The following is a 25,589-nucleotide window of genomic DNA, read 5'->3' on the forward strand; positions in this document are numbered from 1 at the left end:
TGACGACGAACATGTAGCGAGGGCCAGCCGACTAGGGCATACAGGTCGCAGTGGTGGGTCGTATAAGGTGCTTTTGTAACAAAACGGATGGCACTGTGATAAACTGCATCCAGTTTGCTGAGTAGAGTATTGGAGGCTATTTTGTAGATGACATCGCCGAAGTCGAGGATCGGTAGGATAGTCAGTTTTACTAGGGTAAGTTTGGCGGCGTGAGTGAAGGAGGCTTTGTTCCGGAATAGAAAGCCGACTCTAGATTTGATTTTGGATTGGAGATGTTTGATATGAGTCTGGAAGGAGAGTTTGCAGTCTAGCCAGACACCTAGGTACTTTTTATTTATTTATTTATTTTTATTTTACCGTTATTTTACCAGGTAAGTTGACTGAGAACACGTTCTCATTTGCAGCAACGACCTGGGGAATAGTTACAGGGGAGAGGAGGGGGATGAATGAGCCAATTGTAAACTGGGGATTATTAGGTGACCATGATGGTTTGAGGGCCAGATTGGGAATTTAGCCAGGACACCGGGGTTAACACCCCTACTCTTACGATAAGTGCCATGGGATCTTTAATGACCTCAGAGAGTCAGGACACCCGTTTAACGTCCCATCCGAAAGACGGCACCCTACACACAGGGCAGTGTCCCCAATCACTGCCCTGGGGCATTGGGATATTTTATTAGACCAGAGGAAAGAGTGCCTCCTACTGGCCCTCCAATACCACTTCCAGCAGCATCTGGTCTCCCATCCAGGGACTGACCAGGACCAACCCTGCTTAGCTTCAGAAGCAAGCCAGCAGTGGTATGCAGGGTGGTATGCTGCTGGCGATAGATGTCACATATTCTAGGTCGGAACCGTCCAGGGTGGTGATGCTAGTCGGGCGTGCGGGTGCAGGCATCGAACGGTTGAAAAGCATGCATTTGGTTTTACTAGCGTTTAAGAGCAGTTGGAGGCCACGGAAGGAGTGTTGTATGGCATTGAAGCTCGTTTGGAGGTTAGATAGCACAGTGTCCAGGGAAGGGCCGGAAGTATACAGAATGGTGTCGTCTGCGTAGAGGTGGATCAGGGAATCGCCCGCAGCAAGAGCAACATCATTGATGTATACAGAGAAAAGAGTCGGCCCGAGAATTGAACCCTGTGGTACCCCCATAGAGACTGCCAGAGGACCGGACAACATGCCCTCCGATTTGACACACTGAACTCTGTCTGCAAAGTAGTTGGTGAACCAGGCAAGGCAGTCATTAGAAAAACCGAGGCTATTGAGTCTGCCGATAAGAATATGGTGATTGACAGAGTCGAAAGCCTTGGCCAGGTCGATGAAGAGGGCTGCACAGTAATGTCTTTTATCGATGGCGGTTATGATATCGTTTAGTACCTTGAGCGTGGCTGAGGTGCACCCGTGACCGGTTCGGAAACCGGATTGCACAGCGGAGAAGGTACGGTGGGATTCGAGATGGTCAGTGATCTGTTTGTTGACTTGGCTTTCGAAGACCTTAGCTAGGCAGGGCAGGATGGATATAGGTCTGTAACAGTTTGGGTCCAGGGTGTCTCCCCCTTTGAAGAGGGGGATGACAGCGGCAGCTTTCCAATCCTTGGGGATCTCAGATGATACGAAGGAGAGGTTGAACAGGCTGGTAATAGGGGGTGCGACAATGGCAGCGAACAGTTTCAGAAATAGGGGGCCCAGATTGTCAAGCCCAGCTGATTTGTATGGGTCCAGGTTTTCCAGCTCTTTCAGAACATCTGCTATCTGGATATGGGTAAAGGAGAAGCTGGGGAGGCTTGGGCGAGTAGCAGCGGGGGGGGCGGGGCTGTTGGCCAAGGTTGGAGTCGCCAGGTGGAAGGCATGGCCAGCCATTGAGAAATGTTTGTTGAAGTTTTCGATTATCACGGACTTATCAGTGGTGACCGTGTTATCTAGCCTCAGTGCAGTGGGCAGCTGGGAGGAGGTGCTCTTGTTTTCCATGGACTTTACAGTATCCCAGAACTTTTTGGAGTTAGAGCTACAGGATGCAAATTTCTGCTTGAAAAAGCTGGCCTTTGCTTTCCTGACTGACTGCGTGTATTGGTTCCTGACTTCCCTGAACAGTTGCATATCACGGGGGCTCTTCGATGCTATTGCAGTTCGCCACAGGATGTTTTTGTGCTGGTCGAGGGCAGTCAGGTCTGGAGTGAACCAAGGGCTATATCTGTTTTTGGTTCTGCATTTTTTGAACGGAGCATGCTTGTCTAATATGGTGAGGAAGTAACTTTTAAAGAATGACCAGGCATCCTCAACTGACGGGATGAGGTCAATATCCTTCCAGGGTACCCGGGCCAGGTCGATTAGAAAGGCCTGCTCGCAGAAGTGTTTCAGGGAGCGTTTGACAGTGATGAGGGGTGGTCGTTTGACCGTGGACCCGTGGCGGATACAGGCAATGAGGCAGTGATCGCTGAGATCTTGATTGAAGACAGCAGAGGTGTATTTGGAGGGCAAGTTGGTCAGGATAATGTCTATTAGGGTGCCCATGTTTACGGATTTAGGGTTGTACCTGGTGGGTTCCTTGATGATTTGTGTGAGATTGAGGGCATCAAGCTTAGATTGTAGGACTGCCGGGGTGTTAAGCATATCCCAGTTTAGGTCACCTAACAGAACAAACTCTGAAGCTAGATGGGGAGCGATCAATTCACAGATGGTGTCCAGGGCACAGCTGGGAGCTGAGGGGGGTCGGTAGCAGGCGGCAACAGTGAGAGACTTATTTCTGGAGAGATTAATTTTTAAAATTAGAAGTTCGAACTGTTTGGGCATAGACTTGGAAAGTATGACAGAACTTTGCAGGCTATCTCTGCAGTAGATTGCAACTCCTCCCCCTTTGGCAGTTCTATCTTGACGGAAAGTGTTATAGTTGGGTATGGAAATCTCAGAGTTTTTGGTGGCCTTCCTAAGCCAGGATTCAGACACGGCAAGGACATCAGGGTTGGCAGAGTGTGCTAAAGCGGTGAGTAAGGCAAACTTGGGGAGGAGGCTTCTGATGTTGACATGCATGAGGCCAAGGCTTTTTCGATCACAGAAGTCAACAAATGAGGGTGACTGGGGACATGCAGGGCCTGGGTTTACCTCCACATCACCCGAGGAACAGAGGAGTAGTAGAATGAGGGTGCGGCTAAAGGCTATCAAAACTGGTCGCCTAGAGCGTTGGGGACAAGGAATAAAAGGAGCAGATTTATGGGCGTGGTAGAATAATGTGGGCATAATGTGCAGACCAGGGTATGGTGGGGCACGGGTACAGCGGAGGCAAGCCCAGGCACTGGGTGATGATAAGAGAGGTTGTATCTCTGGACATGCTGGTCTCAATGGGTGAGGTCACCGCATGTGTGGGGGGTGGGACAAAGGAGGTATCAGAGGTACGGAGAGTGGAACTACGGGGCCCATTGCAAACCAAAACAATGATAACTAGCCTGAACAACAGTATGTAAGGCATATTGATATTAGAGAGAGACATACAATAAGGCATAAAGTGATTGCAGGTCATGATTGGGAGAGCTAGCTAAAACAGCAGGTGAAATAACAGCAGCTAGTCAGCTAACACAGCAACAGAAGGTAAAAATGGCGACGACTGGGCAGAGAGGGTCGGATTAACTACACACAGATCCTGAGTTAAGGCACAGAGCCGACAGATAAAACACAAATAAACAGAATGGAGTACCGTGAATTAATGGACAGTCAAGCAGGCATCAGCTATGTAGCCAAGTGATCATAGTGTCCAGGGGGCAGCCGTAGATGGAGTAGTGAGGCCTCCACTAAGCTAGCACGCGTTTAAAGTTAGTAGCCCGGGGGGGTGGTCTGCTCAGACGGAGGGGGTCTGCTCAGACGGAGGCCGGTTGAGGGCACCAGTTGAGGGCACGTCTGCAAACCAGACGTGGTCGTGTCGACAGAGAATCCAAGCCGGATAGCGATGGCGAAAGAGAGGTTGTGAATTGTAGAATTGTGTTTGCTAACTGGTGCTAGCTTCCTAGCTGCGCTAGCTGCAAGATAAGCTAGCAGTTAGCAGACCGGGGCAGGCAAGTTAGCCTTTGGGGGACGTCGCGATGGGGGGGAAGTCTGTTTTTGCCTCTTCGTGCAGTGACGTCGATAGACCAGTCGTGGAATTAGTAGGGTTCCAGGTAGCTCTAGGTAGCTAACAGGCCTAGTAGGTTAGCAGAATGGGCCTTCAGCGGGCGTCACGCCTGAGGGGCCTGTTGGAGTCCCCGGGCAGATTATGTCGGTATTCCAGTCGTAGAGGATGGGCGGGGTTCCGTGCTCCGTACCGGCAGTAAATGGGTCCGGGTCTTGTAGCCCAGGAGTGGGCTTCAGTGGTAGCACAGGAGCCCTAGCCAATTGGCTTCAGGCTAATTGGTGCCTGCTCCGGTGCCTGCTCCGGGATGGAAACGCTAGCCAGGAGTGGTCACCCGGGATTGTGGTTAGCTAGTTGCGAAGATCCAGATGAAAATGTTCAGAGTTTGCGGTAGGAATCCGGGGATATGGAGAGAAATAGGTCCGTTATGCTCTGGTTTTAGTCACGTTGTTCGAACTAGCGAGAGCTTTCCGAGCTAAAGGTTAGCTGATGACCGCTAGCAATGGTTTGCTAACTGATAGCTGGTAGGCAGTTAGCTGGCTATCTTCAGTAGATGGATTCCAGATCAGAAGTAAATAGAAATACTTTAGAAAAAAGCAGATCCACGCCACATTGGGTGAGGCGGGTTGCAGGAGAGTATTTAGAAGTTGAGGTTTAAGAAAGTATTTTTAAAAGATATGCGAAGAAAAATATGTAAAAAGATATATACAAGGGACACGGGACACGACAGGACAAAGACGTCTACACTGCTACGCCGTCTTGGAAGGTCAGGGGTCGCAGTGAGGGGTCGCAGTGGCTTGCGGTTCTGCGTACCCACATCCATACCAACACGTGCAGTCAGAGCCAGCCCTAGCCTTTTGGGGGCCCTAAGTGACATTTTGCTGGGGCCCTAAGTGACATTTTTTGCCGTAGGGTGGAGACAAATGTTTGCAGTTTTTAATATGATACCAGAGTGAGAGTGACTAATAAAATCATTGCCCCCCCCCCCCCCCCCCCCCCCCGGGTCTGTAATTAGACCATGATTACTACTAGTTTAGATAACTGGCTAGACTAATTTACCAATCACATTTTTTTTAGATGACATGGGCTCAATAAGTGACTGTCAGTGACTGACATAAGATGATGCGCGCCGAAATTGAAATTGCACGTGGTGATTTCTACTATTCTACTCACTCTCAACAGTGAGTTGAGACCCCGACTGAGTTTAAAATATATATATTTTTAGGTTGGTCCGTGGGTCTACATAAACGGGCCACTAGTTGCCCATCCCTGACTTAGACACGAGGGCCTTTGTCAGTTGTTAATCACTGGTCATCACAGTATTTAGCTGGGGTTGTTTTTGTTTTCTGATGGTCCACTAAAGATTTAAAAGGCTTGTGACCTCTTGGCCTTGTTGTGTATGTTGGAAGAACCCAGAAGAAAACAAACATGGATGAAAAGCCGAGTGTTATGTTTGGCAGTGTCACGAGAAGATCAGCCGAGGACGATACACATCATCTAGAATACTTCACTCAAGTAGAGGTTCCCACAATACTCTGATCCCAAGCAAGACAGAAGTTGAGTTAAAGAGCCAACATGATACGAAAAGAGCATGAAGTACAACATTATGATTGAGAAAATTAGACATAGGGATGACATACAGTTGACATAGGGATGACATACAGTTGACATAGGGACCATTTTATTTGTTTTTCCATAGCAACTATCCTGATTTAACGAAGTATTACAGAGATGTTCTATGACTCAAATCCTAGCATAGATTGGCAGACACCATTGAGCATATGTCACTGAATTGAAGAGGCTGTGTTGAATCGCATCCAAAATGTTTGCGTCTGTGCTTTTCCGAGAACATTCAGTAAAACGAAAGCATCAAACAGATCTGCTGAGATACAATAACAAATTTAACTTGTCTGCAAAAGGAAGACAAAAGAAGCAGACACCCAAAAGTTAAAGGTGTCTTTTTTTCTCTCAGGTCAAAGTTCAAGAACTCATAGTTCATTCGCATGAATCCTACAGAAGACAGCACACCCTGCAGCTCCAAGCTCACTCAGCAAAATACAGCCTTCCGAGAAGTAACTCCCCAAAAGACGAACCCCTCCTCTTTCCCTCCATATCATCCCTTTGTCACGCAAATCCTACGACAGCCATCAACAGCATATGAGCTGCCAAGACTTCCACACAGAATGTTCCAGTGTGTGGGGGATGAGACTTGTGGTTCAGTACCACCCTTAATGTACAAAGCCTCACTGTAAACACCCGCAAAATGTGTCATGTTCAAGAAACAATAAAATATGTAATGGATAAATGTGAGAAATTGACCAAATCAACAGTTACGCACCACATATATTTCTGATTTGCAAAAAAACATTAATGTTTCTGAAAGTATGAATTTGAAAGATTGGGTGTGGGGTGGTGTGTAGTTGTTCCATCAAGTCCCCATTCTCCCAAAGCGTTGTTGATGGTGCCTACTCCCTTTTCCCCCACACCCATCCACCCAACATGTGGCATTATAGCGTCTAGGGAGTGTGTGCCAGCCTAGCTGTGGTCGAAGGAGCCAAATCTCTCATGCGCACCATGAAGAAATCCCATATGCAAAGGATTATGGGTTTTAAATCTAGTTTACAGTAACTGTGTTTTAATGGAGGGTAGAGGGGCGAGAGGGGCTGGGGGCTAATGCTGCAGAGTCGGGACCATAGGCTGTGGTTAGAGTGACACATCAAGCTCTCCATCTTATTCACTCCAGCTGGCAATGCCTGTCAGCTTGAGAGCACTTTTATGGATTTGTTATTCTTAAAGTTCATATGTAAATAGATGACACAAAGTCTAAAGCTTGAAAGGGTTATATTTTTCCTAAATCACTAATCAGGGGAATTGATAATCAGAAGCGTTCAGCCAATTATATCGTGTTGATACGTTTTGGTTGTAACGTTACCTAAGTGATATGTATTGAAAATCATATATGATTTAGCTGAAGCTTTTGTAAATCATATTTTCTGAATAATATTCAACTACAATCTATCATGAAAACAGTGCAGCTGGTGACATTGACTTTTGATTGGTTGTTGTTACCTTATAAGTATCATAGAATCAAATATAGGAGTTGGCTGTTGAATGGATATTGACCTCATTGCCAAGTGTTGACGCTTAACCCATCGTTTTTGCGCAGTGCAGACGTGGCGAATGCAATACTGAAGTGAATAAACTGTTTTCCTGTGTTATTTTTCTCTCTTTGGCTTCAATCATTTGGAACATTTGGACATTTAGAAATGGCATTCATATTATTGATCATGTAACACTATTATAGCATTTTACAATGCCAGGAGATTCCCAGGAGTAACTTTGAGAAATTACTGTGAACTTGAGACTTCATATTGTGTAGCTTAGTTTCTTAGTCTGGTTTAAATATTACACCCCTCTACATGAAAATCGAGTTGTCCTTGGCATCCCTCTCTCTTTCTCCCTCCTTTCCTCCCTCTGTCTTTTTCTCTCTCTCTCTGTCTGTCTCTTTTCTCCTTTTCTATTTTCTCTTTCTCTCTCTCATTCTGTCACCAATCCACACCAATGTGTTTTTCTCTCCATTTTATTTTCCTTTACATCGCTCTGTTCCAAAGAGTGACTAATATTTTCTACCTCAATTAACATTTCAACCCCAAAGAGAGAGAGGAGTAGAGGGGAGGGAAAAAGGCAAGCAACATTTAAATATGAACTAATCTTATCAAATTCATCTTATTGGATAATTGATGGACTGAATAAAGGATTGGACCCCATCTTCCAATCCACAGCCAATGCCAATGCGTTTCTCTCAATTTTATTTTCCTTTACATCGCTCCGTTCCAAAGAGTGACTAATATTTTCTACCTCAGTTAACATTTCAACCCCAAAAAGAGAGAGGAGTAGAGGGGAGGGGAAAAGGCAAGCAACATTTAAATAGTGCCATGTGCAGTGTCTAGAATTTCACCATTTACTGACAGAATTTTAAAAAGTCTCTACTCTTATTTAAGGAGCTTGTCATCCAATATTGACCATTAAGACCCCATGCCACTCAAGACTGGATTGTCTTGGAAGACAAGAAGCTTTAGGATGCTGAGTAAATGTGAATGAATTGCATGCATATTGCATGGTTCAAATGATGGTAAAGATGAAATAATAATAATAATAAAAGATGAGTATGGAGTTTCAGTAAATATATGTGATTAGCCTCCAGAGCTGTCATTAAATGAAAACTGAATGCAATGGTTTCAGATGTGTGAAACCAAATCAAATGTTTTTCTTTAGTCTCATTTCTGAGGCTTTTGCAAGACTAATGACTGAAATTGAATGGTAACAACATGCATAAGAGTGTCTCGGTTTTGCAAGATTAATGTGACACGAGTACATCTGTTTTCATTTGGGCCTTGCTTTCATTGAAATCCCTGTGCAGTTCTAGAAAGAGCATTGTGGGGCCCTTTTTAAACATTAGGGCATTCTCCAGTTGGTACGATCTGCACACGCCTGGGCCACTTGTTTAGTTTTGGGGCGCTTGACATTGTGAGCCAAGACAAGTCCAATGAATTAGCGAATATACTCAGATACTATAAATAGTTTCTCTGTACTCGTTTCAACGTGTGGGACTCATTTTGTGCATGGAACGTTTTAAGAACATGAAAACAAATGAGCTGTCGATGAAAGTATTAGAAAGTGTGTGTGTGTGTGTGTGTGTGTGTGTGTGTGTGTGTGTGTGTGTGTGTGTGTGTGTGTGTGTGTGTGCGTGTGCGTGTGTGCGTGTGTGTGTGCGTGCGTTGTACTGTGTATTCCTATCCTCATTTTTTTTATTGGGCTGCATGAAATCCAGTTGAGATGGTCTGCTTTGCTCATTGAAACTAACCCAAAAGCCTTCTAGTGCAGGCTGCAGCGTTAGAGGTCCAGAACCATCTCTGTACCATTCAAGGCACATACTGTAGAGATGTACAGTAGCTCTGGTCCAGAATACACCCTGGACCGGACAACGCCCGGACTACGAGCTAAAATATATGTAGAGCCAAATCTGGTGCCCATCTGCACTTATCATAATAAATATATTTTGTCATCTGTGTATGTTTTTATCATACGTTGGTTGCATAAAGCAACACAGAAGAAGAATCTTGATTTTTATAAAAGATTATGGAAAAAAGATGATAAGGTAAAAGCTAATAAACTGTAGGTTGAGATTAATAAGAGTGTACTCTCAGCGGCAAAGGCTTGGGCAGGATTCTATAATCAAGCCACATGTATGGGTGGAGTAGCAAATAAAAGCCTTTTTGGTGGGGAGAGGACCTGAACCCTTTTACCTCTCTGAGCAGGGGTATGCTACCTACTTACCAGTTAAGACTACCGACCTACCGTTCAATTTAAAGGTAACCCAAACATGTCATGTGAACTGCGCTGACTTTACTTTCAGTCAGAGCTGTCTCTCTTCACGTCTGCACTCATTAAACATACACTCTCTTTCTCAGCACTTAAGCATTCCCATGCGGTTTCAAGACTTTGTCTAATGAAGCTCAATTAAAAAGAAAAAAGTTAATGAAAAATATTTACTCCAGTCCAATGAAGTGGCTACTAAAGTCGATTGCTCCTCTTAATAAAAACCATATGCCTGTTCTTATAAAATTCTGTTTTTGTGGTGCAGCTTTTTAAGGCATTAGAGTGTGTGCCAGAATGTGTATTATCTCCTGACACAGAGAACAGGGGGGTTGTGAGGGGTGATATATCAAAAGCAGCAGATCGTGAATGTACTTGATTTATGTTACAGGGAGCATTGTGACAAATCAACTCATAACTACAGCTGTAGGTTTAGGTTTAGTGCGACTGCTGGGCTGTGGCTGCAGTTTGTTTGTTACTCTGATTAGGAAAATGCATGGGCTAAAGCCCCTAAAAGGGATCCTAGCATGGCATTGTTGAAAAACCACATCCTTACGTTGTGAGGGGAGGAAGAAACCTAGACTTATGGGCTAGACCTAGACTTATTTAAGTGACTTGTTGTTCCTCTCTTTGCTTGACTGAAATAAATGCCAAATATCTCCTTTGGAATAGTCATAGAAATAGTTTAATACCCCAAGCTCTTTATTTCATCCTCGTTGGTGACCTGAGAAGCTATAGTACACTAACTTTGTCAGGGGGACGTATTAGAAAAACAGAAGGGAATAAATAGCCTTGACCAATTTTATGTCAACATGAGTCCATCCTCCAAAGACTGTCCCTTTCCCACGATGAGGGGAATGGCACTTCAGTTGACCCATGCTATAGTGTTCCTGAACTTCCCAACATGTCCATGGGAGTTTTGGGGGAAAAAGACCACTTTCTCTGCCGCTCCCTGAGAGCCTGCTCTGGTCCCCATCACTGGGCGTTCCCCTGGGTCTGCGTTTTGATTGGATCCAGATGGTGTGAGTGTGGAAGGGGACATGGCGGAAGAGTGTGGAGTATTCTCTCCTGCTCTGATTGATAATAGCTAGGATGGTAGCTGGAGTCGCATTCCTCCCCCAATCCATTTCTGTCTCTCTCGCTCGCTCTTTCTCGCTCTCTCTCAGATTCAGTGGTGGAAAAAGTACCCAATTGTCATACTTGAGTAAAAGTAAAGATACCTTCATAGAAAATGACTGAAGTAAAAGTGAAAGTCACCCAGTAAAATACTACTTGAGTAAAAGTCTAAATATTTTTGGTTTTAAATATGCTTAAGTATCAAAAGTAAATGTAATTGCTTAAATATACTTAATAATTTCAAATTTCTTATATTAAGCGAACCAGACAGCACAATGTTTTTTATTACATTTTTTTACGGATAGCCAGGGCACACTCCAACACTCAGACATCATTTACAAACGAAGCATTTGTGTTTAGTGAGTCCACCAGATAAGAGGCAGTAGGGATGACCAGGGATCTTGATTAGTGTGTGAATTTGACCATTTTCCTGTCCTCCTAAGGATTCAAAATGTAAGTAGTTTTGGGTGTCAGGGAAAATGTATGGAGAAAAGTACATACTTTTCTTTTGGAAGGTAGTGAAATAAAAGTAAAAGTAGTCAAAAATATAAATAGTATAGTACAGATACCTCAAAAAACGACTTAAGTAGGACCTTAAAGTATTTTTACTTAAGTTCTTTACACCACAGTTCAAATTCCTCTGTTTTAAGTTGCCAAATGGGGAGAATAGGGAGCGCGACGGGGAGGGTTTGGGTAAACGGCTCAATGCTGGCCCGCTGCCTTACCTCTGTTTAATGAACTCTTTTACAAGGGGTGATACTGCTTTAAACTACAGGAAGGTTTCAGATAAATGTTCATATTCTTTACATTGTGAAGTGTTTGATATCTTTGTAACTCAGATGGCGGGCTAAAAGCAGTGCCAAACAAAAAACGGACAAGTATCAGTTTAACATAGACAGTATGATTTGATGTGCTGTTTAATGAGAATAGAAAAAAGGTAGGTAATTGATTATCCCCTTTCCTGCTCATAACCTGATCCTTAATAACTAACCCTCTCCTCAAATGTTGGTCCTCATGCTTTCAATTTGTAGCATATTATCACTGCTATTGCTCCCATGGATAGGCATTATAAATATCCTCCATAACCTTTTTCCTCCCTTTCTCTCCTCAGGACCATGCAGTCACTGCAGACCTGTACCGTCCTGCTGGTTCTGAGCATTCTGATTGGCCTGTCCTGGTCTTTGAACCCCAGGGATCCCAATGTGTGTAGCGTATGGGAGAGGTAAGTCAGAGTAGCTCATCTCATTTCATTGTACCAGAATAGAAGAGAGCATATTTTAGTGTGTGAGAAAGAAATAGAAGTAGCAGCAGGTTTAATTGCAGCTAACTTGTTGTTTGTTGTTGCACTTATCATTGAAGATGTAGCACTTGGCTCAAAATATGAACTTCAGGTTGTCTCAACTCTAGATCACGATGGGTCCGTTCTGTCAATGTATTATTATGTCTGAGTACATTTTGTCCTTTCATGCAGCTTCCCAACCTCAGTGAAGGAGTCGTATGCCCACCCTTATGACCAGGTGACAGAGGAACCTTGCTCTGAGCCACGCACCTCCTACAGATGCACCCGTCACAGGTAACACAGTCTGTCGACACACTTCTTGTTTACTTCCTGGTTGTGTCCATAAGGTCAGAGGGTAACAGGAAGTATTCTCTATTTGACTTTGTGTTGGCCAGGATCACCTATAAGACAGCATACAGACAGGCGGTGAAGATGGACTACCGCCGGAGGTACCAGTGTTGCCCTGGCTACTACGAGAGCAGAGACAAATGTGTCCGTAAGTTTAACGTCATGGCTTTTCTTTATTAGCATATCAAAACAAACTTAGAAGATTCACTTGGATTCATCAGTAGCATTTCAGTGAATTACATTTCTACATATTTTGCCATCGATTTCTAGAATTCATCCAATTTTGTGCTTGGTTGCTGAGTTGGTTACATTCTGGAGAGTTGACATGCATGACTTACATAATATATATAATATCTCCACCAACCTTCTAGTCTACTTAAGAGTGTGTTTGTCTGTGTTTTTCATCACTAGCCCGCTGTACTAAGGAGTGTGTCCATGGGAGATGTGTTGCTCCAGACCGCTGCCAGTGTGAAGGAGGCTGGCGTGGCGACGACTGTTCCAGTGGTGCGTTACATCAACACACACACACACACACACACACACACACACACACACACACACACACACACACACACACACACACACACACACACACACACACACACACACACACACACACACACACACACACACACACACTGCAGGAAATGACATATGACCATTACTCAAAAACTGATCCTCACACACAACACTCAATCACAGATAGGGCTTTCCAATGGAAACAGCAAGGGACCAAATAAACAATGATGCGTCATTGAAGTAAGCCACAGCCCAGAAAACAGTTTATTAGACCAGGAGGACACTATGTCTGACTCCCTCCCCTTCCTCGCACTTGCCATTTTATGCTTTTTATGCATTTTATGCTACAAGTATGTAACATCCCCAAAGCGTATACTGCATGCTTAGACCCAAGGCCCGGGATGTAAATCAATATTTTCCATATTTTGTAAGTATACACTTTTGGAATCATATGCTAAAAAATGTTTAGTTTGCATATTATTAAAATAGCCTCATCTCAGCATAGGATTAATGCTTTACATTTTATTTATCCCAGAAACTCCTAGTTAATCAATGCTAGTGTTCTTCTGAACTCAACCAGGTCACTAGTACAGTGCTGAATGGAGAGCTTAATAACATAAGCTTGTGGAGTATGATGCCTTCAGAGGGGATGATGGGAAGGGGAAATGGAAAATGTTACCCCTCTCCCACTTTGTCTCTCTCTCCTTCTCTCTCTGGGCAAACGAGTGCTGGCCTCAGCCCCATACTGCTGAGTCTTATAATAAAGCCCACTGGCAGAATGAGAGCTGACACTTCCTGGAATAGATTCCTGTGTTTTGAGCTAGCTGTGGGAAATGAGAGAGAGGCTGAGGTTTAGCACTGAGAGCTGAGAGAAAGACAGAGGAAGTGGGAGAGAGAGAAAGACCAAGAGAGAGGGGTAGAAGGGGGAGCAGAGGCAGTGAGAGAGAGAAGTGGACAGAGAGATTGAGAGAGGAAGAAAGAGAGAAATAAATGTATTTTAATAAGAGATTGTTGGGGAAGATAGATTGCGATGGAATAATTCATATTGGGTGAGGTTGGGGGGTTTGGATACAGAAAGAAGACTGGTTGAGTTTCGATACTTAAGAATAGAGTGATATACTCTAGAAGGGTGTGTGAGAAAGAAGGGTATGGGGGAAAGAAGGATGTGGTTCAGTTAGATATGTGGGAGATAATGCTGTGGTTGGATGCAGACGAGATCTCCACCACCACTCGGACAATACACTTGGGGAAAGAGAGGAATTTTCCCACCATATCTTAATGCATTCCATTTACAGTACAATGGAGACTTGCCAGTTTTAAAGAGCGCATCAGTTGAAAAAATGTCACTTTTGAACCCTGATCAGATGTAAACAAACATATGGACAATTTATGTGAGAACAGGTCTGGGTTCTGTTATAAGTTGGGTAAGTGCAGAGGCTTGGGCACAGCCAGCTGGTCCTAGCACAGCTCTTCAAAGCCTAGGTTTCCAATCCATTACATTTCACTCGCCCACACTCATGGCTAGCCTTGTCAGGCCTGGACGATGATAGCAGATAGTAGAAGGCCTAGTACCCTGCAGGTCCTAAATCTCCATTGGCGTCCTGGAGAACGCCTGTGTAAACATTATTGCTGCTCCAGCTGAGCTTCCCATAACTCAATGTGACACACACTCCAACTGCAGTCTCTCAGCGTCTCTCGCATGCCCACACAGGGAATGAGTAAACGTTTGATTCATTTAAACAAAGAAAAGAGAAAAGGGTCCTGTTCTGAGTTAGATTAATAAACATTTCTTTGCTATGTGGTAGTTTTCGCTCCAAACCCTAATTTTGCCATACTGTACCCTACATTTAATATGTCAAAGAAGTTCTGCTTGAAACTGTGACACAGTACATACTGTCTGTGACTGAAGGAAAGAGAGGTGGGTGGAAGATCCCATGATTAACTACATAGAAAAGGTACAGTTGCTGTAGAAAGCGTGTGTGCTTGCTTCAGCTGTCTAAAAGTATTTTTCTCATAGTGGAAGAAGTAGTAGTTGTGACTGAAGCAAGCGCACTACAATCCATATAGAACAGTAGGATTTGTTTGTGATCATTCACATCATTCACACGGTATGGCATTCCCCACAAACCTCAATGAGACAAGTATAATGTGCCCCAGTCAGTCTGCGTTATTGATGAGACATTGGAGGAGTCAGTGTGTGTCCATGTGGGATCCTGGTTCTCGTGGAATCAGGAATGATCCCCCTGACGCTCCTTAACTCTGATTGAAATCCAAACCCTGTGCGAATCACCAGTTGGCGATAACCACTGGAGCCATCCCGAAAGGCCGCTGTAAAATTCCCAATTTTAACCTCATCCATTTTGTTGGCTCCATGCAAATCGCCCTGTCAATCGTGAATCACAAGTCGGTAACACGAGATTCTGGAGCTATTAGGGCTAGAGTTGGTCATAGACTATGTCTCTTTTTTGGAAATTCATGACTATACATGGATAGATATATTGTCCCTGGGGGAGTGATCTTTACCATTGTCTTCTACTTAGGTTCCTGTGCTGTTGTTGGTTTGAAACATGACAGTCCCAGTGGTCCAAATGGAATTTAATTGGATTTGTTTTTGTTAATGTGCATTGCAATGACATCGCATATAGCATACAGTGTAACACCATACAACTACATCAGGTTAAGTTAATATAAAGAAAACCTTTTCAGAGTTATCAGATGGAAAACGTTGTACACTGGCCCACTAGTCCACTGGTTTATGCATACATTTATATGATTACGTATATTTTGTTGTATGGGGTTTATTTTTTTATGTGTCTGTTATCATCTGTGTCTGTGTGCGTCTTCCAGCCTGCGATGACAAACACTGGGGTCCAGGTTGTGGTCAGCTGTGTAAGTGTGAGAACGGTGGCCTGTGCAATCCTGTGACCGGTACCTGCCAGTGTCCTCCAGGCTACATTGGGCGCCGCTGCGAGGACCCCTGCCCACCAGGCACCTTTGGCAAGGGCTGTCTTCAGAAGTGCCAGTGTGGAACTGGGGGTTCCTGCGATAAAGTGACCGGAGAGTGCCTGTGTCGAGAAAATTTCACTGGGACACTGTGAGTAGTAGAAGTAACACTCTCTCAAATAGGCCTACATCTATATGTATCAATATAAAGTAAATAGAATGTTAAGGTTGGAAAGACAAAATGGAGAGGCAGTAGACTAATTGTTATACCATATCCTTTGGCCTTATTCCATCCTACCAATGCAGGAAAAGAGCCCCTCTTGAAACACTAGGTTAGAGCATGAGTCATTAGTTACACCCTGTGTTTTAGATGCCCCTGAGGATGAGTAGAGAACCACTAGGAATTAGTGGAAACTCTTTATATGAGGCAACTGCCAATGTCAGAAAACAGCACAGCACTCAAGGGCCAACCACAAAAAATGTGTTGATCCATGACCCAGGAAATGAAACTGCAAAATGTCAACAACTAGGTAGATAATCTTATGAATATGAACACTGTGTGGTTCAAAACTTGTAAAAGTTGCATATTAATTTGTTATTTTTAGTACAAGTTACGTCTTTAGCATCAAAATCATAGCGCATCTTGGATAATATCCCTAGCAACGCTCCGTTGTTGCTATGTTTCACATTGGTTACTTTTGTTGCACGCTGGTCCACAGAACTATTTGTGCATTCGGTGTTCATCCATGCATAAGCTCAAGCAACACGTTACCGGTCCTTCACGGATCCAGATGAACCAGTATAAGATGTTTTGTCAGCTGTATTTAGCCATCATTGCTTTTGCCTTCTAGCAAAACTAAAGACAGCACAACATTTGCTAGCTAACACAGATCTCAAAACATTCCAAGGTCCCGACAGCTACATAATGCTGTTCGGGCATCTGAGAAAAAATCTATTTAGGACCTTTCAACAGCTTCTTATCTCGAAATATTCCATGATTTCCCCGGTCCGGTACATAAGTTGCTTTCTGCAAGTATTGACAACGGAAAGTGTGGAACAAATGTAACCAAGGTGTAACATGCCAACCACATGTTGCTAGAGGAAATTACCCAACATTTTGAAATTGTATCTTTGATTCATAATATTTAAGCAATGCGCAACTTTTACAAGTTTTGAACCACACAGTCCTCATACTCATACAATTATCTATGTAATGATGTTGAAACTTTGCAGTTTTGTTTCCTGGGTCATGGCCTTTTCTGAAGCCGTTTTTGGTGGTGACCCTTTGACTATAAGCACCAGTAGGCAATGTACAACTATTGATGAATTTTACTGTGTACAGTTGAGTTTTTGTTGCAAGTGCAGTCACTAAATTGAAAAAGATACGAACTTGTTAACTTGTACCCTACATTTCCATCTCTACACAATCTGAGTCCATCTGCCACTCAGAGTTCTTTTCTCCATGTTCCTCAGCTGTGAGAAGGCATGCCCAAAAAGTCGATGCCCGCTGCGATGCCCGTGCCAGAACGGGGGCATTTGCCAGGGGAAGGGGATCTGTGCGTGCCCCCCTGGGTGGACGGTACGTTTCCTGAATCCTACACGGACTCAAATACAGCATCAGGGGGTCAACATGGAGATTGAGGTTATCAATCAGATCCCTGTTTTAATGTTGTCGTACCATGTACGCTTTCTCTCTCTCCGCTTTTTTTCTCTCTCTCTTTCTCTCTGTCTTTCTCTCTCTCCCTCAGGGTGAGGTGTGTACAGAGCGCTGTGCTGAGGGCAGGTTTGGTCCTAACTGTGCCCAAGAGTGTGTGTGTCACAACCGGGGCCACTGCAACCCTGGGACAGGCCAGTGCCAGTGTGCTGAAGGCTTCACTGGAAACAGGTGTGTGTGTTTATCTAACTCTCTGCAGTAGAGACAGATACATGTGCCGTATACTCATCCCGCACCCATGGTTGGGTAGAAGTTGTTTATATCATACAGTTCATGTATCTTTCATACAGGATATTAAATAGGATACATACAGTTGAAGTCAGAAGTTTACATACACCTTAGCCAAATACATTTAAACTCAGTTTCACAATTCCTGACATTTATTCCAAGTAACAATTCCCTGTCTTAAGTCAGTTAGGATCACCACTTTATTTTAAGAATGTGAAATGTCCGAATAATAGTGAGAGAATGATTTATTTCAGCTTTTATTTCTTTCATCACATTCCCAGTGGGTCAGAAGTTTACATACACTCATTTAGTATTTGGTAGCATTGCCTTAAACTATTTAAACTTAGGTCAAACATTTCGGGTAGCCTTCCACAAGCTTCCCACAATAAGTTGGGTGAATTTTGACACATTCCTCCTGACAGAGCTGGTGTAACTGAGTCAGGTTGGTAGGCCTCCTTGCTCGCACACGCTTTTTCAGTTCTGCCCACAAATTTTCTATAGGATTGAGGTCGGGGCTTTGTGATGGCCACTCCAATACCTTGACTTTGTTGTCCTTAAGCCATTTTGCCACAACTTTGGAAGTATCCTTGAGGTCATTGTCCATTTGGAAGACCCATTTGCGACCAAGCTTTAACTTCCTGACTGATGTCTTGAGATGTTGCTTCAATATATCCGCATAATTTTCCTCCCTCATGATGCCATCTATTTTGTGAAGTGCACCAGTCCCTCCTGCAGCAAAGCACCCCCACAATATGATGCTGCCATCCCCGTGCTTCATGGTTGGGATGGTGTTCTTCGGCTTGCAAGCCTCCCCCCTTTTCCTTCAAACATAATGGTCATTATGGCCAAACAGTTCTATTTTTGTTTCATCAGACCAGAGAACATTTCTCCAAAAAGTACGATCTTTGTCCCCATGTGCAGTTGCAAACCGTAGTCTGGCTTTTTTATGGCAGTTTTGGAGCAGTGGCTTCTTCCTTGCTGAGCGGCCTTTCAGGTTATGTTGATATAGGACTCGTTTTACTGTGGATATAGATACGTTTGTACTTTTGTCCTTTCCTGTTGTTCTGGGATTGATTTGCACTTTTCGCACCAAAGTACGTTCATCTCTAGGAGACAGAATGCATCTCTTTCCTGAGTGGTATGATAGCTGCGTGATCCCATGGTGTTTATACTTGCGTACTATTGTTTGTACAGATGAATGTGGTACCTTCAGGTGTTTGGAAATTGCTCCCAAGGATGAGCCAGACTTGTGGAGGTCTACAATGTTTTTTCTGAGGTCTTGGCTGATTTCTTTTGATTTTCCCATGATGTCAAGCAAAGAGGCACTGAGTTTGAAGGTAGGCCTTGAAATACATCCACAGGTACACCTCCAATTGACTCAAATTATGTCAATTAGCCTATCAGAAGCTTCTAAAGCCATGACATAATTTTCTGGAATTCTCCAAGCTGTTTAAAGGCACAGTCAACTTAGTGTATGTAAACTTCTGACCCACTGGAATTGTGATTCAGTGAATTATAAGTGAAATAACCAGTCTGTAAACAATTGTTGAAAGATTACTTGTGTCATGCACAAAGTAGATGTCCTAACCGACTTGCCAAAACTATAGTTTGTTAACAAGAAATTTGTGGAGTGGTTGAAAAACGAGTTTTAATGACTCCAACCTAAGTTGATGTAAACTTCTGACTTCAACTGTATAGAATAGTTTCTGATTCAGAGATATGTTATTCCACTTTGGTTGCGGAGCGTGTCCTGATTTGTGTGTATGTGTTGTATCTCCACAGGTGCAGTGAGGAGTGTCAGGTGGGTAGTTATGGGCGGGACTGTAAGGGTGCGTGTGACTGTGCCAACGGGGCTCGTTGCTATAACATCGACGGAGGCTGTCTGTGTGAGCCTGGCTTCAGTGGACCCCAGTGCAGAGAGAGAATGTGTAGGCACGGCACCTACGGCCTTCACTGTGAACACACCTGCCTCTGCCACGACACACACACACTCAGGTATGGATCAACAAAGGGTACACACACACACACTGCCACATAACAATTCACACACACACAGGCCCATAATAGTTTTTAAATTATTTTGTTGTTTATAACTCTTAGATTTGTTTAATTGCGTATTAATTGTGCTCACCCACGTGACCATGTTCTCCTCTGTCCATTGGCTAGCTGTCACCCACTGAAAGGCGAGTGCACGTGCCAGCCAGGCTGGGCGGGGCTTTACTGCAACGAGACCTGCGCCCGTGGTTACTACGGCCATGGTTGCCTGGAGCCCTGCCTGTGTGTCAACGGAGGCGTGTGTGACAGTGTGAGCGGGCGCTGCCACTGTGCCCCTGGGTACACGGTGAGTGATTAGGACAGACAGCACTGACAATAACTAAAATATCATTTATTTGAGTTATTTACTTAAGATAATAAACATGCATGCAAAAATGTATACTCATATTTAATATATTCTGTTTTTCTGTTGTTGTGAGCTGTTATAACCTGCTTATGTCTGTTGTGTAGGGTGCTCACTGTGAGAGTCCCTGTAAGAGTGGTACCTATGGGAAGAACTGTTCTCTGGAGTGCTCCTGCTCCAACTCAGTGGACTGCTCTCCCATTGATGGGACCTGCTTCTGCAAAGAGGGTGAGTCACTGATAAGAGACAGTCTGACTGAGAGAGAATAGTCATAACATCTCTACTCTGATGGGACAAACAAACACACAGACATACTCAACGGTGTGAGTATGTCTGTGGCTACCTTATTGCATGAACCAGTCAGGGCGCCATTCCATCTGTGTCGCTGAAACGTTACAGATTGGGCAATCTAAATTTAAACAGGATTTCCTATTGAGCCGACATGTGCAGCGTTTACCGTGAATGCAGTCACCGCTATCGTGGGAACATTGCCTTTAAATTTCAATCATGCTGTAACTCTGAACTTCAGCGATACAGATTGAATCAAGTCATAGGTCTCAGAAGCATACCTGTATTTTGTTCCAAAATGGCTGCTCCTCTTTACAGAAAGACGTCTAGACCAACATACAGGCTGACAGACACAGACATGTATGATTCCTTTACAAAATGTCCCTCTCTGTCTCTCTCCAGGCTGGCGAGGGCGGTACTGCTCCATACCCTGTTCTAAGGACACCTGGGGCCTGGGCTGCAACGCCACGTGCCAGTGCGCCAATGGGGCTTTGTGTAACCCAGCAGACGGATCCTGCACTTGCTCTCCAGGCTGGCAGAGGCCCCTGTGCGACCAACCATGCCCCGTAAGTGCCAATATAATACTGTAGCTATAACGTTTGTTAAAAGGTTACAATCTTAACGTAACATAGGCCAATTGGGATTTTTTCAATAGATTAGTAATGTTACTCATGCTATAATCACCATCTTTATCTCTTTACTGTAGCTCATTTTGTGCATCCATAAGCCTATATTCTGGACTACCCCTTATCTTCAGTCCTCCTTTTCCTCAGTAAGGCTAATCTGCCAACTATGATGTATTTACAGTGTATCTTGCCAAAGTACAGTTTGCTTGACTCTGACTGTGCTGGCCAAATGGTTCAGGGATTCCCTTGACGATGCTTTCGCTGTTGGCATGTGTTCACTCTACAGATGGGCACGTTCGGGCCAGGCTGCCTGAAGAGGTGTGACTGCCTCAACGCAGACGGCTGCCAGGGTGCCAGCGGGCAGTGCCAGTGTCTGCCAGGGTGGACTGGTAAGCACCGACGCCCCCGTTGAGTTTGTGTCAGCTTGGATGTGGTCCTGGAAATTAGTCAGTCCAATGTGATCTACAGGTTTTAACCTCTCTCTCTCTCTCTCTCTCTCTCTCTCTCTCTCTCTCTCTCTCTCTCTCTCTCTCTCTCTCTCTCTCTCTCTGCGTCTCTCTCTCTGTGTCTCTGTGTCTCTCTCTCTCTCTCTGTGTCTCTCTCTCTCTGTGTCTCTCTGTCTCTCTGTCTCTGTGTCTGTCTCTCTGTGTCTCTGTGTCTCTCTGTCTCTCTGTGTCTCTCTCTCTCTGTGTCTCTCTCTCTCTGTGTCTCTCTCTGTCTGTGTCTCTCTCTGTCTGTTTCTCTCTCTCTCTCTGTGTCTCTCTCTCTGTCTGTCTTGTGTGTGCTTCTCTCTCCTAGGTGCTCGCTGTGCCCAGACATGCCCAGAGGGTACATGGGGACATCACTGTAATCAGAGCTGCTTCTGTCAGAACAGCGCCACCTGTCTGCCACACAGCGGTGCCTGCGTTTGTCGCCAAGGTTACTGGGGACCCACCTGTCAGCATAGTGAGTACAGAAAATGCTTGATATTGATGCCTGTATAAATAAGTAGAAAATGTCACTCTATCACCATCAGTCTTCTTCGTATGCTAAGTTGTATGTCAAGTTGCTAAATTGTTATGCATCATCATCAATCTCTCTCTTTCAGTGTGCAGTGCGGGTGTGTATGGTGACCAGTGCAGTATAACATGCCCGTCCTGTGCCCACTCCTCCTCCTGCCACCATGTCACAGGCCAGTGTGTGTGTACCCCCGGGTACACTGGAGCCCTTTGTGAACAAGGTCAGCACTAACCCATATCTCACCTATAGTCAAACTAGTATATATATAGAAGACCCGCAGCATCTTGGCATACTTTAGTGCTTTACATGCTCATTTTTTTAATGTGTGTATTATATTTAACCTTGACGTGTGTTTTGGTGTAATTCCTAGCCTGTCCAGTGGGTCTCTATGGTAAGCAGTGTACTGGAGTGTGTAGATGTGCCCACAACTCAACGTGCAACCATCAGGATGGGTCCTGCCTCTGCCCCCCAGGATGGACAGGCCCTGACTGTACTCTACGTAAGTCTGGCTCAATCAATTTCTTTATAAAATATACTGTATCACACATACCTTTGCTGATTGAAATCAATGACATTTTTTTTATAAAGAGTTCAAATACATGAGTCATACTTTGAATCTCACCCTGTGTCTCTAGAATGCCATCCTGGGATGTTTGGCCTTAACTGTGCCCAAGTCTGCTCCTGCCCACCCAACTTCTACTGTGACCCACAGACAGGGGAGTGTGTGTGTGAATCAGGACCAGGGACCAACTGCAAAAAAGGTATGGTATGGTCTCCACTTTACCCAATGAACAGTTACTAACCATACATCTGTTTACAAGTTAGTAATGACATACTGTTGCCCATAGCTACCAGACTATAATTGTTGTCTATTGAATCTGCTACAATTCAGTTAAATAAGACAGTAATGAAACTTTGGTTATTGTCTACCTAAGGCTATTCAGCATTAAGCATTGTTACAGTGATGACTGGAGGGCCTGTGACGGTGATGACCCTTGTTCTCTGTGCTCCACAGAACGCTTTGTGAGTATGATGGTGCCCGTGTCCCCGGGGGAGAGAGACTCGTGGGGGGCCATCGCGGGTATCGTGGTGCTGGTCATCCTGGTGGTGCTGCTGCTGGCCCTGCTACTGCTCTACCGCCGCCGGCAGAAAGACAAGCAAGCCAACACACCGACAGTCTCCTTCTCCACCTCACGCACCGTCAACTCCGAATACGCAATACCAGGTACTGTATTGATACAGCTTTGTTTTAAAAGACGTTAAAAAACAAATGTTTGCGAACAGTTTGACCACATAATGTATCCATACTATAGCGGTTATAGTTTTTGGTTAGGATTCATACACAGTAAGGTATTTTATATACAGTGCTGGTTATTGATGTCATGTCCCTTCTTGCTCCTCAGATGTTCCTCACAGCTACCACCACTACTACAACCCCAGCTATCACACACTGACTGGGGGCAGACCCCCTCTACCACACGTCCCCAACAACCAGGACCGCGCCATCAAAGCAAGTGTCATTACCGTCACCTCGGCCTCGAGTCAACTCTGTTACACCCCTGTCCTTTATACTGGATATACTTGTTTGAGAGGAGCTGAATGATTTCTGATTGGTTAATATCAGTGTCTTTCAAACAGAACACCAATAACCAGCTCTTCTGTAACGTGAAGAACATGGAGAGGGAGAGAGGGCGAGGCCTGTTTGGGGTGGAGAGCAATGCCACTTTGCCTGCAGACTGGAAACACCATGAGGCTCGCAAAGAACCAGGTCCGTCTTTTTTACTGCCTGTTTCAAACTGCCCGTTCTTCACCAACTTTCATCCTCAGCCATTTCATCACCTGGTATTGATTTAATACCAAGACAGGCTTTGTCTTTTATGAGTTTGCTATAAATGAAATAGATGATGCCAAATGTGTGTTTAATGTTTACAGGAGCTTTCGGCATTGACCGCAGTTATAGCTACAGTGCCAGCCTTGGGAAATATTACAACAAAGGTAGTTTTCCATGCTTCCTATATCCCTTTTCTCCTTCATTTCCAGCAACTCCAAGTTAACATGAAATAGGCTTGCTTTTCTCTAGAACTACTCTAGGCAACATTTCCATCAATCCATTTTCACACCTGCCTTCCTTTGTGGCATATTTAACATAAATAATGCCTGAACTGTCAACCCATCACCAGATCACAAGCTACATGTCCCTACCCGGGACAACAGCACTGCCCTCCCCTCTGCTACTCGCCCAAGCCTTCCCCATTTCTCTTTCTCCCAAATACAGTCAGCTGATGTTCTTAATGAGCTGCAAAATCTGGACCCTTACAAATCAGCCGGGCTAGATAATCTGGACCCTTTCTTTCTAAAACTATCTGCTGAAATTGTTGCCACCCCTATTACTAGCCTCTTCAACCTCTCTTTCGTGTCGTCTGAGATCCCCAAAGATTGGAAAGCAGCTGCGGTTATCCCCCTCTTCAAAGGGGGGGACACCCTTGACCCTAACTGCTACAGACCTATATCTATCCTACCCTGCCTTTCTAAGGTCTTCGAAAGCCAAGTCAACAAACAGATTACCGACCATTTCGAATCACACCACACCTTCTCCGCTATGCAATCTGGTTTCAGAGCTGGTCATGGGTGCACCTCAGCCACGCTCAAGGTCATAAACAATATCGTAACCGCCATCGATAGGAAACAATACTGTGCAGCCGTATTCATTGACCTGGCCAAGGCTTTTGACTCTGTCAATCACCACATCCTCATTGGCAGACTCGACAGCCTTGGTTTCTCTAATGATTGCCTCGCCTGGTTCACCAACTACTTCTCTGATAGAGTTCAGTGTGTCAAATCGGAGGGTCTGTTGTCCGGGCCTCTGGCAGTCTCTATGGGGGTGCCACAGGGTTCAATTCTTGGACCGACTCTCTTCTCTGTTTACATCAATGATGTCGCTCTTGCTGCTGGTGATTCTCTGATCCACCTCTACGCAGACGACACTATTCTGTATACTTCTGGCCCTTCTTTTGACACTGTGTTAACAACCCTCCAGGCGAGCTTCAATGCCATACAACTCTCCTTCCGTGGCCTCCAACTGCTCTTAAATACAAGTAAAACCAAATGCATGCTCTTCAACCGATCGCTGCCTGCTCCTGCCCGCCTGTCCAACATCACTACTTTGGACGGCTCTGACTTAGAATATGTGGACAACTACAAATACCTAGGTGTCTGGTTAGACTGTAAACTCTCCTTCCAGACCCACATCAAACATCTCCAATCCAAAGTCAAATCTAGAATTGGCTTCCTATTCCGCAACAAAGCATCCTTTACTCATGCTGCCAAACATACCCTTGTAAAACTGACCATCCTACCAATCCTCGACTTCGGTGATGTCATTTACAAAATAGCCTCCAAAACCCTACTCAATAAATTGGATGCAGTCTATCACAGTGCCATCCGTTTTGTCACCAAAGCCCCATATACTACCCACCACTGCGACCTGTACACTCTCGTTGGCTGGCCCTCGCTTCATACTCGTCGCCAAACCCATTGGTTCCAGGTCATCTACAAGACCCTGCTAGGTAAAGTCCCCCCTTATCTCAGCTCGCTGGTCACCATAGCAGCACCTACCCGTAGCACGCGCTCCAGCAGGTATATCTCTCTAGTCACCCCCAAAACC

General features: G+C 44.6%; 1 protein-coding gene across 1 annotated transcript in view; it reads left to right on the forward strand.

The window, feature by feature from the left end:
• Positions 1 to 25,589, forward strand: part of LOC129837180 (platelet endothelial aggregation receptor 1-like) — a 39,926-nt gene that overhangs the window by 12,156 nt on the left and 2,181 nt on the right. Inside the window, exons 2-21 of the mRNA XM_055903104.1 lie at positions 11,695 to 11,805; positions 12,055 to 12,156; positions 12,258 to 12,358; positions 12,622 to 12,714; positions 15,577 to 15,823; positions 17,146 to 17,251; positions 17,421 to 17,557; positions 19,397 to 19,609; positions 19,781 to 19,955; positions 20,120 to 20,240; positions 20,703 to 20,866; positions 21,213 to 21,315; positions 21,725 to 21,871; positions 22,014 to 22,145; positions 22,296 to 22,424; positions 22,561 to 22,686; positions 22,941 to 23,150; positions 23,329 to 23,435; positions 23,564 to 23,693; positions 23,858 to 23,920. Of these exons, the coding sequence (XP_055759079.1) occupies positions 11,699 to 11,805; positions 12,055 to 12,156; positions 12,258 to 12,358; positions 12,622 to 12,714; positions 15,577 to 15,823; positions 17,146 to 17,251; positions 17,421 to 17,557; positions 19,397 to 19,609; positions 19,781 to 19,955; positions 20,120 to 20,240; positions 20,703 to 20,866; positions 21,213 to 21,315; positions 21,725 to 21,871; positions 22,014 to 22,145; positions 22,296 to 22,424; positions 22,561 to 22,686; positions 22,941 to 23,150; positions 23,329 to 23,435; positions 23,564 to 23,693; positions 23,858 to 23,920 (2,713 nt within the window). The 5' untranslated portion in view covers positions 11,695 to 11,698. The remainder of the gene's footprint in view (positions 1 to 11,694; positions 11,806 to 12,054; positions 12,157 to 12,257; positions 12,359 to 12,621; positions 12,715 to 15,576; positions 15,824 to 17,145; positions 17,252 to 17,420; positions 17,558 to 19,396; positions 19,610 to 19,780; positions 19,956 to 20,119; positions 20,241 to 20,702; positions 20,867 to 21,212; positions 21,316 to 21,724; positions 21,872 to 22,013; positions 22,146 to 22,295; positions 22,425 to 22,560; positions 22,687 to 22,940; positions 23,151 to 23,328; positions 23,436 to 23,563; positions 23,694 to 23,857; positions 23,921 to 25,589) is intronic.

This window comes from Salvelinus fontinalis, chromosome 38 (genome assembly GCF_029448725.1).
Source record: "Salvelinus fontinalis isolate EN_2023a chromosome 38, ASM2944872v1, whole genome shotgun sequence".
Classification (NCBI taxonomy): Eukaryota; Metazoa; Chordata; class Actinopteri; order Salmoniformes; family Salmonidae; genus Salvelinus; species Salvelinus fontinalis.